General features: G+C 32.3%; 1 protein-coding gene across 1 annotated transcript; it reads right to left on the bottom strand.

Annotated features, from left to right (window-relative positions):
- Window positions 1–11,824: 11,824 nt before the first annotated feature.
- LOC149223023 (cysteine-rich receptor-like protein kinase 15) lies at window positions 11,825–14,515 on the bottom strand. The gene is made up of 7 exons (XM_089387753.1): window positions 13,681–14,515; window positions 13,417–13,548; window positions 13,180–13,322; window positions 12,857–13,064; window positions 12,514–12,748; window positions 12,256–12,406; window positions 11,825–12,169 (listed from the first exon to the last, which is right to left on the bottom strand). Exons 1-7 carry the CDS (start codon window positions 14,513–14,515, stop codon window positions 11,825–11,827), a joined length of 2,049 nt encoding a protein of 682 aa, XP_089243879.1.
- Window positions 14,516–18,746: the final 4,231 nt, after the last annotated feature.

Raw genomic sequence — 18,746 nt, 5'->3', positions numbered from 1 at the left:
CTAAAATAATCATATGTGACACGACTGAGTTCTCATGACTATAGCCCACAAACGCAACGACGGGTAGAGATTTTGACAGGTAATTATTAAATATTATTGATATTCCATCCTCATCTTGTTCGCTTGATAAGAATAATTTGATATTTCATCTTATATGACGTTAGCCCTTTAGTTATGTGGCACATGCGCCTTTACAAAAATGCGTCCCTTTAATATTCTAAGGTGGGAGGCAACTACGGCGACAGATTTTGAGGGGTAAGTAACTAGCAATTGTCCCAAAAAGTACAAAGATAGGCCAATAGGATTATTAAATTGGAATTGTTGAATTTTTTTAGAAGAGATGTTGGTTCAAGCCTAAAGGATGAGCAATTTGGGATGGCTAAAGGCTTTCTAATTGTTTTTTATTATAGTAAAATTTGATAATTCATTGGTTTTACTTTCAAAAGCTTGAAGGAATTTGAAGAGCATGTATAGAATTGCTTTGTGGGATTTGATCCCAAAATCATTGATTTGTAAATACATACTCAATGAAATGTTAATTGGTTGAAACCCTACACAAATGTTTGATATAAGCAAATAAGTTGAAAATGTTGAAAGGCTTAATTGGTTTGTGGAAAACCTTGTTTTCTTGGACTGGATCATTGTGCAATTACTTTCTTTTAGATGTTTTGTTTATATCTATATTACATGGAACACATTGAATGTCTTATTTCATTTTAGAGTAAGTTAATTACTCAAAATTAAGAAACCTCTATAGATGGCCAAGCATATATGAAGCTTGCTAGTGACCAAGGCAATAACCACCATGACTATCCCCTACTAATTGACAATGCTTCTCTACCCAATCCCATTCAATACTTAGGGAAAGAGAAGCAAGTCAATTACACAAACAAATTGCCTTTGGAAAGAATTATGCACATACATAGAGCAAAATCCAAATACTCTACCAAGAAGAAAGAAAGTTGTCCACACAAATTTGTTAAATGGATCCACTTTGTACACTTGTTCAAAGTAAAAATAATGAAGAGTGGTTTATATGTAAAGACAAAGAAACTGAAATGTATTTCAATAATGAAGAAATAAATCTCACATTTCTTGTCTCGAAAAATGGCTTTTGTAAAGAAATAAACATTAAAAATTAAGAAATCTTGATGAAAAATTAATAAAAATATAAATACTATAGGTTTGTTTAAGTGGAATGCATTTGTAGACATGATTTGTATTGTTAAGACACTCCTAAGTGTTAAGTTGTTGGTTTAATTTTTGGCCTTACCATGGGAGATTGAATATTAACCCAATTGAAAATTTTATTATAACATCATGAGTACAATGTTGCAAATTAAAGCAAAGAGTAAATGAACTGAGATTTTTTTCACCATTTAAATTATTGCTATACCAATTTAGGTTATTTCCCATGTTGTTATTTTGTTATTTTTTTAAAGCACAATCTTCAATTTACTTGATTGTTGATAAATAATCCAAGAAAGGGCGGTGAAAGAAAAATATTTTTCACTCTACTTATATTGTTGTTAAATTACTATTATTGATTTTATTTATTTATTTTTCTGAAGAAATATTCAAGTAGATCCATACTATCAGCGTATTAGCAAGGCCTAACTACAAGGGTGTCCAGGAGAATTGACCCCGTGGCCTCTCATTAGCAAGGTGCTTTAGTGATAAGAACTCAACTAATTGAGTTATCCCTGGGGCTTACTATTATTGATTTTAATTAGTAATTTGTTAAAAGTGATGGGAACTCAACTAATTGAGTTAACCCTTGGGGCTTTACTATTATTGATTTTAATTTGTAATTTAATATATTTTTTTGTAATCAATATTTACAGTTATTTATTTTTGAAGCAATTTATTTCTATTTATAATCAATAATAGATAATAAATAAATATTTGTAATTATGTTTTTTTTGAAAAATTATTTCCAACAAATTGTAGATAGATAATTCAAGGAGCAAAGAGATTTGATGTTTGGAGTTCTATGCTTTTTCAACACCATATTCATTAAATACAACTTAATTTTTTGCATGTTTATTATCAACAATGTAGGTAAATGTTTAGGTTGTATATTTTTTAATTTAGATTCAAGACAAATAAATTACTTTTTAAGTCAGCTTAGTTGTTTGAGGTATGGAAATATTATATTTACTTAGGGTGGAGAGAAAACATATATAAAATTCATCAATCACCATGTATGTATTGTATTATTGTATAAAATTATTGTCCGGAGATTTGATGTGAAAATAATCAAATTTAATGACCATACATCCTACACTATTACCACAATATGTGATTGAACTCACAACTTTTGTCAAGGAAAAATTGGTCTAAAATTATACCCCACCATATCGAACAACAATTTTGCCTAGGGATTTGGTCTAAAATTCTACCCCACCATATCGAACAACAATTTTGCCTATGATACCTTCCCTATGCTATCAAGGAGAGGTAGGCACAATATATCAATAAATATTAAGCTCTCCTCATTGAAGGTTTACAATTTTACGGTTTAGAACTATGATTTTTTTATCATTAAACAATAATGGTTAATCCATTTACGTTGATGGCATGATGGCAAATATAACATGGTGGGACATTGGAATTTGAGCATTATGATATAAAGCATTCCAAATTTACGATCATGGACTTTTTCCTATGCATTAAATAAAAATGTTAAGCTAATAATCAAACAATGAAGTGCTATATTGAAAGTTTACAATTTTACGGTTTAGAACTATGAATTTTTATCGTTAAACAATAATGGTTAATCCGGTTACGTTGATGACATGATGGAAAATATAACATGGTGGGACATTGGAATTTTTGCATTATGATATAAAGCATTCCAAATTTACGATCATGGACTTTTTCGTATTCATTAAATAAAAATGTTAAGCTAATAATCAAACAATGAAGTGCTATATAGAGGGACATCAATAAGAATTAGGATATTACACTTTTATCATTGAACAACTTGATGACCCAATAATGCTTTTCTCATTGAACAACTTGATGACCCAATAATGCATGGTGTGGATGAATTTTTGGGTTTTATGAACTATTTAAATATAGATGATGAATTTTTTGGTTTTATGAACTACTTAAATATAAAAGGAATTTTTTAGTTTTATGAATTACTAAAATATAGATGAGAGGGATTTCTAAGTTTAATGACATAAATCTAGTCCCATTTTGTAATAAGGATTGAGCACTTTACTCATAAATTAAAATGATTTGCAATATACCATAATACAACTGACGATGACTATTTAATGATTTACAATACACCATATTACAATTGGTAATGATTATTTGGAAGTTTATGGGATCATTTACTTGGTGTAATATCATTGTAAGTATCATCACTTACGAGAATTGGTGTAATATCATTGTAAGTATCATCACTTACGAGAATTGGTGTAATATCATTGTAAGTATCATCACTTACGAGAATTGGTGTAATATCATTGTAAGTATCATCACTTACTAGAATTGGTGTAATATCATTGTAAGTATCATCACTTACGAGAATTGGTGAACGCTTTGTATGGATATCCTACATGTGTAAGATTGTTTGTTATCATGGTTGTTTTATTCGTTGTATAGATATCCTACATGTGTAAGATTGTTAGTTATCATGGTTGTTTTGTTCGTGTTAATGTGGTTTTTTATTTAAAAACATATGCCTCTTACAATTTGAGATAATATATTTTTTTGTTTGAAAATATATAATGAAATTTGCATTATATATGAAAGGTTATCAACCTGAAATCAAATTATTTTTCTCCTCCCTTCATGTGGATCATATTGCAATGTTCTCCTACAATGCTTTGATCTTATTTTGGTTATAAGTTCATTGATAGACACAGTTATATGTTGGTGTTTAACAATGTATATTGTGTTAAAAATAACACACTTGTCTTGTCTTAATTTATAATGGTTATGAGCCTCATATACAACAGTAACAAAGAAGTGTATTCTTGCTGACCTGGGATGTATATATGCTGCCAGTTGAGAGAACATTAATTCATAATGGTTATGAGCCTCATATACAACAGTAACAAAGAAGTATATTCTAGCTGACCTGGGATGTATATATGTTGCAAGTTGAGAGAACAATAGCACCCAATAATAAAATACAAATAGAGTTTACAAATAAAATACAAATAGAGTTTACAAATAGAGAATGAATACCACACTATAAGAAATGCAACTATCTCCATCCATGCTGAGGAAGCCATCACTCCGTTTGAATAAATTCATAGAATGAGTATAAGCCTATAACTTTTGCCTTGACATCCAATTTAGGTTCAAATTACTAGTCAAATGTTGTCAATAGGGTTTCCAGTCCATTCCACATTATATGATCTGTTTGTAGATGTAAAACTATGTCCATTGCAAGATAATTGTTAATCAACTAAGAACCACTTTGTAGGAGCTGTATTCTCTTAGGAATACAACAATTATTATTACCATAACATCAACATGAAAACTTACAACTCCATTCTGTCTAAGCCTTGGAAAAGTACATCACTAACTTTAATATATTCTAATATGTTCTTGAAGCTCAGTTTAGAATTTCCTACAAAGTAACTTTATTCTCTCACAGGTATCTTCCCCTCATAATGCAAAAATCCCTTTAAAATAAACTTTCTTGATTTAATTTTTTATTTAAAATAATCTATGAACTTCTACTAACGTATTGTTCTCTTGTTTTACAGAAAACACTATGATGTGGGGGCTGCACAGATGATGTTTGGGAACCAACACCTTGACAAAGATGGAAATGGAAGAAGGCTAGGAAGAATAATATTTGATAGTGGTAGCTCCTACACATACTTCACAAATCAAGCTTATGTTGCTTTCCTCTCAGCTGTAAGTATCACAAATTACCTTTCCCTTGTACTATAACAAATTACCTTTCCCTTGTACTATAAGGATTTTCTCTCATTCTAATAATGCAATGTTAATGGGTTAAAGACCTGCATAGGAAACATGTGGAGCAAGGTTCATCAGACTCATTCCTACATTCCTACCACTCTGTTGGAAAGGGAAAAATAGGTTAAGGTAAATGGCTTTGGTTGAGTTTTCAAATTCAAGTGCAAGTTCAATTTCAACAATTCAATCTCAGGCCTATTTAGAGGAAACATTATAAAAAACCATGGCCAGGCCTATTTAGAGGAAACATTATAAAAAACCATGGCCAGAGAGTCAAGTGCAAGTTCAGTTTCAAAATTTTAACCTCATCGTTATTTAGAGTACAAATTATAAAAACTATAGTCATTGGAAAGATATTAGGATCCTGAAAGCTTCCTGAGTTTTGTGAAATGTATCAACTCCAGGCCTATTTAGAGGAAACATTATAAAAAACCTTGGCCAGAGAGTCAAGTGCAAGTTCAGTTTCAAAATTTTAATCTCAGCCTTATTTAGAGTACAAATTATAAAAACTATAGTCATTGGAAAGATATTAGGATCTTGAAAGCTTCCTGAGTTTTGTGAAATGTATCAACTCTGTTGCAGAGGTGACACCATACTTACACCATACTTCAAGTTGTTAACACTCGCATTTGGGAGTGCAGAGCAAAACATATGGAAATTTCTCCAGAAAATTATTTGGTCATCACTGTAAGCATGCATAAGCTTTGACATACTCTATTAGATTCTCTACCATGCATTAGAATGATATCGCATACCTTCAAAATCTCATTGTTGATTAAAATTCTCGTCCTTGAATTTAAGGTAATTTATCTTTATGTTTCAAAACATTTTTGTTTATGAATTTGATTTCAATTTACAACATTCAAAAGAAGCTTCTTTTCCTGAAATAAAGGATAAGATTGCAGGATTAAATCTCTATAATCACTCTGCACACTCGGCGAGGGCAGTCTATAGAAAATAATTTCGAGTAGATGGTTACAGCTTATAAACCCCCTCAGTTAAACATCTTTGAAGGTTTTAGGGGTTATATTTGATCAACTTTAAATTAATTTGGAGTAACGCTATCGTAGCTTATAAGCTTGCATGCTGTAAGGTGCTGCACATTTTTACCTCTTACAAACCTACCAGGCATGCAGATCAACACAAAGATACTTTAACAATCTTATAAAAACATAATAGTACATGAATTATTTGACTTCAAAACTACACATTTGACTATTCTCCCATATCATACAGAAAGAGATATATCCAAGATTAAGCTAAAATCAAAAACATTGTTTTCAATTCAAATGCATATGTTCCAGGAAACCCAACTGTGGCATCACACAAATGAATCCGGCATAAAAGACTACAACTGGATTACTCATTTAAAATCATGAATAAAATCTTGAAACATTTTAAGAACAAATTATTCACAAAATTCATCGTTTAACTATACAACAATCGAGACACACTCACTGCATGTCCCCAGCTTTCCCACCATGGTAAATACCCAGCAGAATTGAGGATTCAGGGTGATTATTCACATATTTATCCAAGAAAACTTTTCTGGCCGATTAAAAATAGTTGGTAAGTATATCTCTCTTTTGAACTCTGGCACTTCCATGGATTTCAATACATTCATTACTTTATACCGAGGAATTATCCTCTTCTCCAAGCTGAATAAAGGCAGAACTGGATACTTCACCAAATCATCCAATGAAAGACCCGCAGAATTAACCATAAAATCTACATTACGCTTCAATTTTTCCACAGAATGGGACAATAGCTGTGGCTGCCGATGAACTAATCCAGACATTTGTTTTTCCGAGAAACCTAAACATATCAAACTCTGCAATTTTCATTCTAATGTTTCTTTCCCTAGTCCCGAAATCGCACATATGGCAGCACTAAACGATTTTGATCCCTTCATAAACCCGAGATTCTCGGCCTGTTTAAAGAGTTCCATAATTTTTTCCTCTGCAACCGTCAGTAGACGGGGTCGCCTCGCCACTAACTATGATAATGTTTTATCATCAAAGCCTGATCTTAGAAGATGTGAAGCTCTCGATTTAAGCTTATCTTCGCTAAGATTAAGTATTCTTGCACACACACTTCATAACGAAATGAATTTATCAAGTGAAAACTGAAGTAAAATCAAATACAATCATTTTTTTAGATTTGTTAGTTTCTCTCCTCGCATAATTGGAACATAATGATTTTTAAATAATAATTTGAGATTTGTTAGTTTCTCTCCTCGCATAATTGGAACATAATGATTTTTAAATAATAATTTGATAAAGATGAGTAAAATCAAATACAATCATTTTTCAGATTTGTTAGTTTCTCTCCTCGCATAATTGGAACATAATGATTTTTAAATAATAATTTGATAAAGATGACTCGTAAGGTTCAAAATAACGAGGGTGGGCACAAGACTATAAAATCTGCTTAATACAGACAAATATGAGGGGCATGAGCTTTATAGATGAAAAGCAGATGGAAGTTGCAAGGACGACACAAGAGTACTGTAGACCTAGAGCATGTAGAATAACATGATATAAAGGTTGAAAGGTGATTTTTGTCCAAACTGGGGACACGAGTTATTAGAAATATGGTCCATGGGGAAGTATGACAACAAAAATTCAAGAGAGACGGCTACTCGAAAGAGAGCACAAAATCTTCAAGAAAACCAAGAGGATTTCATGGACTGTCGGAAAGGCTTGGCAGGAAAGCGTTACTCTATATAGATTGCGGGGTAATCAGGCAGAAAGAATAAGAGTTCAGTTCTTTAATGACTACTGAAGGAGTGCACGAGGTTGCCTTTAATACTGTAAGTTTCATGAGAAAACTTACACAAAGAAATTGTAGATATTTTGTATAGCCTATATGCAAGTTGAGCTTCCAATTAAGAAAAGAATTCATTTACATTGTGTTCATATCATTATAATGTCATCCAAATCTCACACTTCATGTGTTGAATGTCACCTACCCGAGGGAAATAGTCTCCAAATTCGTGAAATAATATTTTCACAACCCTATTCTTTATGTAGAATGCCACCTCAACTCCATCACCATGTTGAAAGTCAACATCAACATCGAAAACATAATGATATCTGGATACCTCACACTTCATTGCATGATGAAGAATCCCAACTTAGTTAATTGGAATGTCACACAATTTATGATTGAATTCAAAGCAATTTGGCATTTCCCATATTTTGCATATATATCTATTAAAATAACCTCCAAGAAACCATCTCATCAAATTCGAACAAAACAAACCTGATGCATGACTTTTCATATTCCAAGGTGGACCCTGCTACCTTCCAAGATCAACTAACCCCACCCATAACAAACACCAAACTAGGGACAAACCTCCAAAACCGACCTTAAGATGATACATAATGATCCCCAAATTCAAAATGCAAAACTTCTTCAAGTCAACAGTTAAATTTTGGCTTACATTCCTATTTAAAACATAATGAGTTGGTTCACTTCAAATCTGCATAACACAAAGGTTAGCTGTAACCTGGGCTATCTCAATTCAACCCACCTATTGTTTCAATTCAAATCAAACATAAACCAACGTCATTCATGCAGGATCTCTATTTATAGGTCGGTTCAAATCTTTTCAAAATTTATTGCATATGTATATATAAACCTAAATCTTGCTCCAAAAATTCATATATACATGTCTATTGTTGTGTAATCTACACACCTTTTAAAAAAGAACGGTAAGGACATTACAGATAGAAAATACACTGAATCTTGAAATGCAAACAATTTGTTATAGGGTTTGTTTAAGGTACTTCAATCCCATATTAATTGACAAATATGGTTGGTAGTACAAACATTTTTCATGGTCATAACCCTATAGATCAAACCCTCAGATAATGAAATTCACTAAATGAAAACATATGACATATATAACAAAATTCAATTATATATATATTAAAAAAAACAAAAAAAACACTTAAAAACTTAAATTTAATATATTAATTATTATTTGTTTAATTATGAAAATCCAAATACAATTTTTCTAATTTAACAAACCTAATAGGCTGTCTGGACACCTTTTGGAACAATTATTAGTCCTATATTACTATGTTACAAGACTCAATTCTCATGACTACAACTCATAAACACGTGCAAATCAAAATATGGGGCATAAACTTAAGGAGTCCTCTAAGAGGCGGAGGAATTGTGGGGACTGTCAAAAGTGGCTGGAATCCGGGCAAAACAATTTCAAAAAATCTTGTAAAGTCACTGTTTGAATTGTGTTTTTGATGGTGGAAATAGATTCAACACCATCAAAAAAACCTAGAACAGTTAAAATTTTAAAATTTAACAACTATAACTTAGATTTACAAAAATCCTTGCCTAATTTTCTCTAAATAAAACTCTAAATTTCTGTAACTTTCTGAGCAACTCCTTCACTTCATTAAATTGTGCATAAACTTGTGCATAAACTTAATAGGACACAATTAAAAAGCTACTCGATCAAAATTTGCATAAAGGAGAGAGAGGAGAATCATATGTTACACGACTCAATTCCCACAACTACATCCCACAAACACGCGTAATTAAAATGTGGGGCATAAACTTTATGGGACATAATTACAAAGCTACTCAATCAAAATATGTATATAGGAAAAAGAGGAGGAGATTTTATCAGCGAAAAATATTTTAAGATGTCACAAAATACAAGTAATGAAAATACGTGTATAAGAAAAAGGAGAAGAGATTTTATAAATCTAAAAAATATGTTTAAGAGCTTATAAGATATGTATTTGTTTTCGCACCATATTTAAAACAATTTTTTTTATTCTTTTGATGGTAAATGGTATTTATTAGGTAGTTGTAATTTATAATTAAAATTAAATTTGAATTTGAATTTGAATGGTAAATAGTATTTATTAGTAGTAATTTATAATTTTTTATTAAAATAATTTGCTATAAGAAATTTGAAAAATTAATGAATTTTGACCAAAATTTTCAATATGACTTCTTTTGAATTTTTTTTTATATATTATGATATGGATCGTAGAATCTTGAATTTGAAATGTTCTTGTGAGTTTTTTTTTTGTTTTTTGTTTTTGTTTTTTTTTTTAATTTTATATTGTAAAGTAGATATAATTAGGGAAAAAATTTGAGGATAATCTTGGAAACTGGGCTAGTTTTCCATGTTTTTTTTTTATATTTGTTAATTTCAATTTTTTTTAAAGACTTGCTCAAATTTTATAGGTTAAAATCATTTAAATCAATAAAAATTTATAGAAACTATATAAAATCATTAAAAATTTGAATATTTGTACAAAAATATCACCAAATATATTACAACTTGTAAATTAAAAATAAATAATATTTTCCAAAATTTTTATACTTCAAAATATCTAATAAATTAAAAATATTTTTTAATATCTCATAAATACAAGTAATATATTATAGTAATATATTATGGAAAAATAATTTATTAAATAAATATATTATGAATACTTCTCCAGATATATTTTATTTGAATGGTATTATTAAATTGAGAGTATTAATAGATGATAAAATAGAGAAGAAAAGTTAAAATTAACATTGATATTGTGGTGAACAACACTTTTTCCTGTCCAACATTACTCAAATATTTAGTTTGGATTTTGGATAAATTTAAGGAGACGAAATAGACAAAGCATGGCATGCTTTATTATTACATTAAACTATTATTATTTTGCAAAGAATATTACTCAAATATTTAGTTTGGATTTTGGATAAAATTAAGGAGACGAAATAGACAAAGCATGGCATGTTTTATTATTACATTAAACTATTATTATTTTGCAAAGAATATATTGTTATGTGGTGAAGCATCGAAATGAGTGAAAGTGAAATTAAAAATGTGATATATTACAAGTCCATTAAGCAGAAGACGTTAGGGATACTTTCATATATTTTTAAAAGATATATTCAATTTCAATACCATACCATAGAGGTTATCATGATACTTTGGTGAGCACAACTTTATGCTCTCTCCAACATTACTCACATACTCTCTTTGGATTTTGGATAAAATTAAGGAGAAGAAAGAAATATACCTAACATGGTATGCTTTATGTTATTATTATTTTATGCAAAGGATGTGGTGTGGTTGGTGAAAGATAGAAATAAGTTCTGATATTTTAAGTTAATTTTAAAATTATTATTATTTTATGCAAAGGAAAGGATGTGGTGTTGTTGGTGAAAAATAAAAACAAGTTTTGATATTTTAATAAAATTTTAAAACTATTAAAAATTATTATGAGAATTCTCATAATTATTTTTTATTGATTTATATTAAAATAAACAATAAAATTATGTGATTCAAAAGTTTGTAAAATAAATTCACAATATGTTTTGGGCTACTCCAAAGCCCAAGCAAAAGCAACACAATAAAACAACAAATGCTTGTTACAAAAATATAACTATCACATTTAACATACTTGATCTAACTATCACATTTAACAAAATAGAATGAGTGATTTATATTTTCTATTATTACGAGACAGTTATATTAAATATTAAAAATGAGGTCCCCACTTAACAACAAAAACAGCATAATAGCATATTACATGTTGGGTTTCTTTATCATAACAAAAAAATAATATATTGTATGGTGAGATAATTAAAAATAAAATACATAATGCAAATTATTTTATTTTTTGGTATCATAAACAATTATTATATTCTATTTCTTGTTACCGTGAATCGAGACAAAATTTATTATATTCTAATAATTAACCTTAACATTTTGAATCCCTTGATCATAAATCTTACACAGAAATTATGTAGCAACTTTATGTTAGGGAGAATATTTTATTTTATCCCAATATAACCGCCCGGTTTCCAATTAACAGTAAATGTGACATCGTTAGCGAACCGGAAGGGGATTTTGTGTGGAGGCAGATGACAGAAATGATGTGGTAGCAGATGACCGTGACGGTTGAATACTACTGCTAGAGCTGGCGGCTGTGGATCCTCCGTAGCTGCTCTCACTACTTTTCACAAATGCGGGCTTTTTCGGATCCGGCAATGTCACAGAAGAGCTGGAGATCATGAGTACCGCATTAGAGATAGCAGGGCGGATGCCCGGATCCGCCTGTGTGCATACAAGCCCAACATGAATGCATCTTAATGCTTCCTCCTGCCGACATGAACCCCTTACACCAGAATCTACCATATCCAGAAGACGCCCTTGCTTGTATAATCTCCATGCCTGCATGTATCACATTTTCAAAGGTAAATTAATGGTTACTTAACATCTCCATGGCAAACCACCAGTTGATGAAGTGGAAGTGTTACCCATTCTAGCAAGCTTTGCGCTTCATCAGGAAATTTAAGGTCACTGCTCTTCCTTCCACTCACGATCTCCAGGACCAACACTCCAAAGCTATACACATCGGCTTTCACGGATAGCTTTCCCCTCATTGCGTACTCTGGCGCCATGTAACCGCTGCATACTCCATTCACAAACTATTCAAATTATTTGGATGCTTAATATCGTATACATGTTCTCTGTCAATAAATTGGATAAAGAAAGACAGAGGTAAATGTTCATACTATGTCCCTGCAACCCTTGTTTCGATATGAGTTTCGTCGTAAGGAAAGAGTCTTGCTAACCCGAAGTCTGCTATCTTCGGATTCAATTCCTCATCCAGCAAAATGTTATTTGCTTTAATGTCTCTATGAATGATTCGCATGTGTGAATCTTCGTGCAGATAAAGAAGACCACGAGCTATTCCCATTATGATGTTATGCCGCTTTTTCCAATCGAGATGTCTCTTCTTCTCTGGTTCTGTATTTCAATTTCAATGTTAGCTGAAAACTTTGAAATAATCAACCTCATTAAATCTATTTAAGGATTATCACAGTTCCCTCAATAAAAGAATCCAAAATAACGTACCAAACAGAAAGGTGTCAAGACTCTTGTTTGGCAAATACTCGTAAACAAGTAATCTTTCTTGTCCCTCGACACAACAGCCAAGCAGCTTTACCAGATTTCGGTGCTGAATGGCCAAAAGCTTCACCTCATTCATAAATTCTTGTTTGCCCTGCCCAGATCTTAGACACAATTTCTTCACTGCAATTTCTTTTCCATCTCTGGTTAATCCCTGAAACAACCAACCACATCAAGAAAGGCCTATGAGCAAACCCATTCTCCTCTCAAAGATCATGCCATGTCATACAATTTCATGGTTTTAAGGCAATGGGTACATAAATACATACCTTGTATACATGGCCAAAGCCTCCCTGTCCAAGCAAGTTCGTTTCATCAAAATTATCTGTTGCTTTTGTGAGTGCTTCTAAGGTGAAAAGAATTTGCTCCTGCTGGAGTATAGTCAACTCTGTCTCGTAATTGCCAAGGATTTCTGTTAAGAAGAAAAAGTGAATATAAAGAATATAATTTCATTGGATAACACAAATTTAACTGTTAGAAAAAAGAGTCAAAATTGCAGATTGTACCTTCCATCTGTGCATGCCTCTGTGAAATAGCACAATACAGTTTGCTCCTAATGGCAAACAGACAGACCATTAACGCTAGAATCACGCCTCCTACAATCCCCAATGTTATGGGTAATGTTTTTGCAGGGGAACCTCCTGTAAAGCAGATCTTGAATATATTGTAATTTTATTTTACAAAAGATGCAACAACCAAACTGTATATAATCCTAGTAAGGTGCAAATCATAAATATGAATTCAGCACAAAGAGATTTTGTGTACAATACTTTGTGAAATTCCACTCGCCGCAGGAGGCTGGGCAACTCCTATGGGAGGGTTTGGCCCAGAGGATGCAGGTGGACTAGTACCATAAAAACGGTATATTTCGTATCGGACCCTGCAGCTTCCCAACAGTGCTTGAGCTCCTTGCTTCAGAGAACAGCATTTGTGGAGGTTCTCTGTTGCCAATTGCAGACATGTCCTGCAGTCGTTGATGGATAGATCTCTCCAACACTGAACTAGACCGTAAACAGTGCCATTAATAGAATATGTAGCTGATCCTTCAGCGAATCCATTGCTTCCAGGATCATTATAAGCTTTATCGGACAGGTTGGAAATGAGATTTGAAGTGGTGGTCCTAAACTTATATAGACTACCTGTATCAATATCGTTGACGTTCATCAGATAGTTCCCCTGGGTGTCTACCTTCGAAAAGAAGCTATACTTCTCGTATCGCACGAAGCAGTTATCGAGCCATACTCGATCGCCTACGCCGCTTCCGCAAAGTTGTAGAACCCTATCATGTGCTTGCTGTGAACAGATTGAACAGTCTTGTTTAGATATGTTACCTGTGCACTGGAGGAGGCCATAGATTCTGTTGGGGCTTTGACCGTAGGAAGAAGTGTTGAACCCCGTTTGAGGTGTGATTTTTACTAGGTCACTCATTACCCTATTCAAATTGCTGGAAAATGTACTTCCATCAGCGTAAGTAGAGCTAGTATTGCATGTATATGAGTCAATCTGCGATGTAACCGATGGAAAACTGGTCATGAATAGTGAAACGATCAAAGCAAATAGAATGGTTGCTTGTTTGCTAGAATTAGCAGAAACTAAACTATCCATAACGGAAACAATTCTCAAGTTCTTGGTAACTGGTAGGCTTTGTTATGAATATGCGATACAGGCCTCTATAAAATTGATGGAATGGAAATAGATCACAGGAGTAATGGAAAGTTGCAGGCAATTATTGGTAGTGGTCTGCAGGTGTCCTCCATCCTTGACTGCTGTGTTGATGACCTCCAACAAGGAAGGGGATGTCCTCCTTCGATTGCTGTGCTCATGTCGTCCAACAAATAATGCGACAATGTTCATCCTCCGTCCTCGACTGCTGTGCCCATGTCTTCCTATCAATAATGTTCCAAGTTGTTCATGTAACACCCATCACCTCGTGTGGCCAAGTAAAGACCAGACAATTTTTATTTTTTTAATGGGAATGTGGTAATTTTAAATTGCAAAATCAAAATTTTAATATTAAAAATAGATTCAGTATCCTTTTACAAGTTGATTTTTTTTAAATCCAACATGATTAAACCAAAAGTCTGTCAAAAAATCAACGTTTTTTAAACAAAAAAACTTATACTTTTAAACTATCCTGAAAATAAAAAACACTGATGCCTAAACGTGGAAAACTGTGGCTGGAATCATAAACAAAAAACTTATACTTTTAAACTACCCTGAAAACAAAAAACACTGATGCCTAAACGTGGAAAACTGTGGCTGGAATCAAATATCACAGGATGGACGATTTTTTTTCCTGATCAGAAACATCGTTACCTAAAAATCAGGCCTGAAATTTGACGTTCCACACCCCTTTTTAGCATTTGGAATGTATTTCACTATTTTTCTTTTTTTACATTTTGAATGTATTTGACTGTAACCAAAAGTTTTGAACCTCAAAAATGATATGTAAACCATAAATTTGATGTCTAACTATAAAAGTTGCAGTAACCAAAACTTTTGAACCTCAAAAATCATATGTACAGTAAATTTGTTGTGTAACTATATAAGTGGCAAGTCAGAATTTTTTTAAAAGTGATCTAGATCATTAAGTTAGAAATATTTGCTTAGTTGTAATATGTATTTCTGGTCCAGTGGTTAGAAATACATCTATTTCTTGTCACCATTCTGGTCTGTGGATTAGCTGGAAATAAAAAAATTTATAAGCACAATTAAAAAATACAGAAAAATAATAACATTCTCTAATTAAACACAATTAACATAAATTTCATTAAAAAAACAAAACAAAATAAAATCCATGCTATAAAATTAATATAGTAAACTATTATATTTGAACCTTTTTTTTTTCTTCTAAAAATAACTACTGCAATTCTACCTTACCATCATTACCCTATATAAACCTTAAAATCAGAGTCAGGGAAAAAAATGAAAATCATCAAATTTCCACTTGATAAACCATATAAATTTAAAATTCCATGAGATCAATAATGTGACTGCAACAAGTCAAAATAAGAACAAATTTGCAGTTCATATGTATCAGATGGGTTGGAATAATTGACTCAGAAAAGTTAGTTACAGATAGATTGGCAAAACGGAGAGCTCGTGGGGTTGATATAATAATAATTAGATTGAACAAGAGTTTGTGTTAGGAGCGTTCAATTAATGTCAGAATGTTGTGAGAATTTGAGCTTTTGATTCCATGTCGTTTGTCTCCAGATGTTACTGTTTCAAAAATATTATAAATGATGCAGAAGTCGCACGGTTTTTATAAAGCCAGAAAATATTAATCACAGTAAAATAGATGCGAACTTAGTTTTCCATTTGTTTGTTATATCGTGCTGTTTTAAAATTTGACACGAAGTTTAATAAAAATTTTGTATCGATTGGTGGATGTTCGTCCTCATCAGTCCGAATATTCGATTGTGTGAAAATTCTCAAAGGAACATGTGTACAGATTCGATCCTGTTCCAACGAAAAAAATAGTTAATAACTTGAAACCAAATCAGACGCAGAAGCCTTTGTATTACATGACAACAGGTAATGACAAAGAGCCATTTTTGAAGCTTTTGTTTGGGGTGTATAAAACTTATTCATTTCATCTGTTTTATATTTTTCCTTTGCAATTAAGTGAATATTAAATTGTTGAATGTATCTTATTTATTATAAAAAAAATATTTTAATTATCTATAATCTATTATATTTATTTTTGTGTGCTTTTTTGGTTTATAAGTGGTCTAAATTATAGGCTTGATCTGTAGTTTGATAAATAGTTACCCAAAGGCATCTTATTCATCAAAATCACTCAAGGATCGCACTTGGTCTAGGCCACACCAACCCTTAACATCTGGATTTTTATTCTCAGCTTATTTTCCCAACTAAACTCAATTCTTCTTCCCAACTAAATTCAATTAGAAAGATATATTGGAATCATAATAATAGATTAATTAATTTATTTTTATTTATTATTTAAAAAATAGCATTAACAAAATGTTATCTTATATTAATGTATAAGCCTTATGATATATTAGTCAATGTAATAATCATTTTTCTTTGTTTTTTGTTGTTGTTGTTAAATGTTATATTGTAAGATCCCAAATGGCTAAATCAATGTAATAATCAGTTTTCTTAGTTCTTTTTGTTTTTTTTTTTTGTTAAATAGTGTAATATATGATCCCAAATGGCTAAATAATCAACATACTTGGGATATTTTAGTGTTCTCATTGAAACACTTACAAGTCAAACACAGAACACGAGGGATCTAAAAGAAATGCAGCCCTTATTTATATTATTAACTGAATAAAATAGTATACACCAATAGAATTGCATGGATCCACTAGACAAATCACACCAAGGGGGTTTTCATCCCTGGGATCAAATTGGAATTGGCCACGCCAAATTCTCAAGAAAAACACAATAAGATAGATATACTCAAGATGATCCCAATGCCTAGCTCCTATCTCTTTTTATAGGCTTGATGGGCTCTCTAGAAACCTTATTTTATTATTTTCCCTTGAAAAGGGAAGGAAAATACCATGGGTAGATACCATGGGCAAATACCATGGGTAGGTTCGTCCATTTTGACCATATCTAGAAAAGGAAATATTGCAAATCCTCCTGCCCAAAGATTGTTTATCCTCAAGAAATCCATTGTTATCCACGACAGAAGCATATGTACATTGATACCATGATCCCATACAACCTAGTGTGTTATTCCATGCCTCCATGTTAAATGATCCTGAATGGATCCTTCAATACGTGTATCCCAAACAATCCTCCAGCCAATCTTTCCCATGATAGATTCACCTGGATCCTAAACAATTCTCTGCCTAGTCCCACCTCCAATGGATTCTCCTAGATCTCAATGCCACTTAAGTATTGGGACCTGTGGGTTATGATACCATCTTAGCCCTCCATCACTGCTCGTGCTTAATGGCCCAAGTTGCAATATGCTCTTGGCTAAGAGTATTCCATCAATAAAGTTCCAACTCATAATCTCTCGCTAATCCATCTTGTGCGAAGAATATAATGAATCAATTCCTGCACATGGGATAAGTCTACCATGTTGATGTTGTCTGATGCTCAACTCACGTTGCTCCACCCAATCACCTAACATGATCCATTTGTAGAACTCTATCCTGCTCTCCATAATTTATGAATATGGTTTGGTGGTGCCGCAAGCCCTATCTATGTACTCCTATAGAGGGTTGATCTGGAACTCCCAATTCTATTCCTCTTGATGCCTTCTGAGGGACATGAGACGTTCCTCTACACTAGATAGTTTGGCCGCTGACTCAGCACATACCTCTATGAGTTTCTCAATTTTTCTTTTCTCTTGTAAGACAGTGTCTTGGGTTGTCTAGACTCTTTGCTTCAACATCATAAGATTTGTCTTGAAATGCGTGATCTTTCCCCAAAAGTCCTCCACTAGCGATTCTGGTGACATGCTAAATATCTCTATACATGTTTGCACTGAATGCCCCAGACCACAACTTTAACTTGAGCCTTTGACCGATTAAAGTTTTTTTACCTCCTCCATTTGTGAAGACAATATGTTGTTCATCTTCTCGAATAGTCGAACATATGTGCACTGGTGGACTGCTATCTATACTTGACTTCTCATATTCTTTATGGACATCCCCATGGAGACCTATGGACTCAGTTATATAGGATTCTACCTCATCAATACCATTAGGTATATTTCGTCATGTACTTCCAAATGCTATCCATCCTAAAAATCTCCCTGAATAATATCACGTTGTTACTCACCATCTTGAAAGTCAACTATAGAAGACTCCCCATGATTTGAAGAAAGCTCCTCTTGTTATGTCCTTGATGC

This window comes from Pinus tabuliformis, chromosome Q (genome assembly GCF_031772625.1).
Source record: "Pinus tabuliformis cultivar Carrire ecotype Pingquan chromosome Q, CPIR1, whole genome shotgun sequence".
Lineage (NCBI taxonomy): Eukaryota > Viridiplantae > Streptophyta > Pinopsida > Pinales > Pinaceae > Pinus > Pinus tabuliformis.
This window is presented reverse-complemented; position numbering and strand designations above follow the sequence as displayed.

Bases quoted from the DNA above. Each gene is read 5' to 3' on its own strand.
- LOC149223023 (XM_089387753.1), bottom strand. From the start codon at position 14,515: ATGGATAGTTTAGTTTCTGCTAATTCTAGCAAACAAGCAACCATTCTA. The intron at 13,323-13,416 runs GTACAATCTGCA...TCTTCTTAACAG, and splicing joins GAGGCATGCACAGATGGAAG to AAATCCTTGGCAATTACGAG. The intron at 12,170-12,255 runs GTAACACTTCCA...TGATACATGCAG, and splicing joins CGCAAAGCTTGCTAGAATGG to GCATGGAGATTATACAAGCA.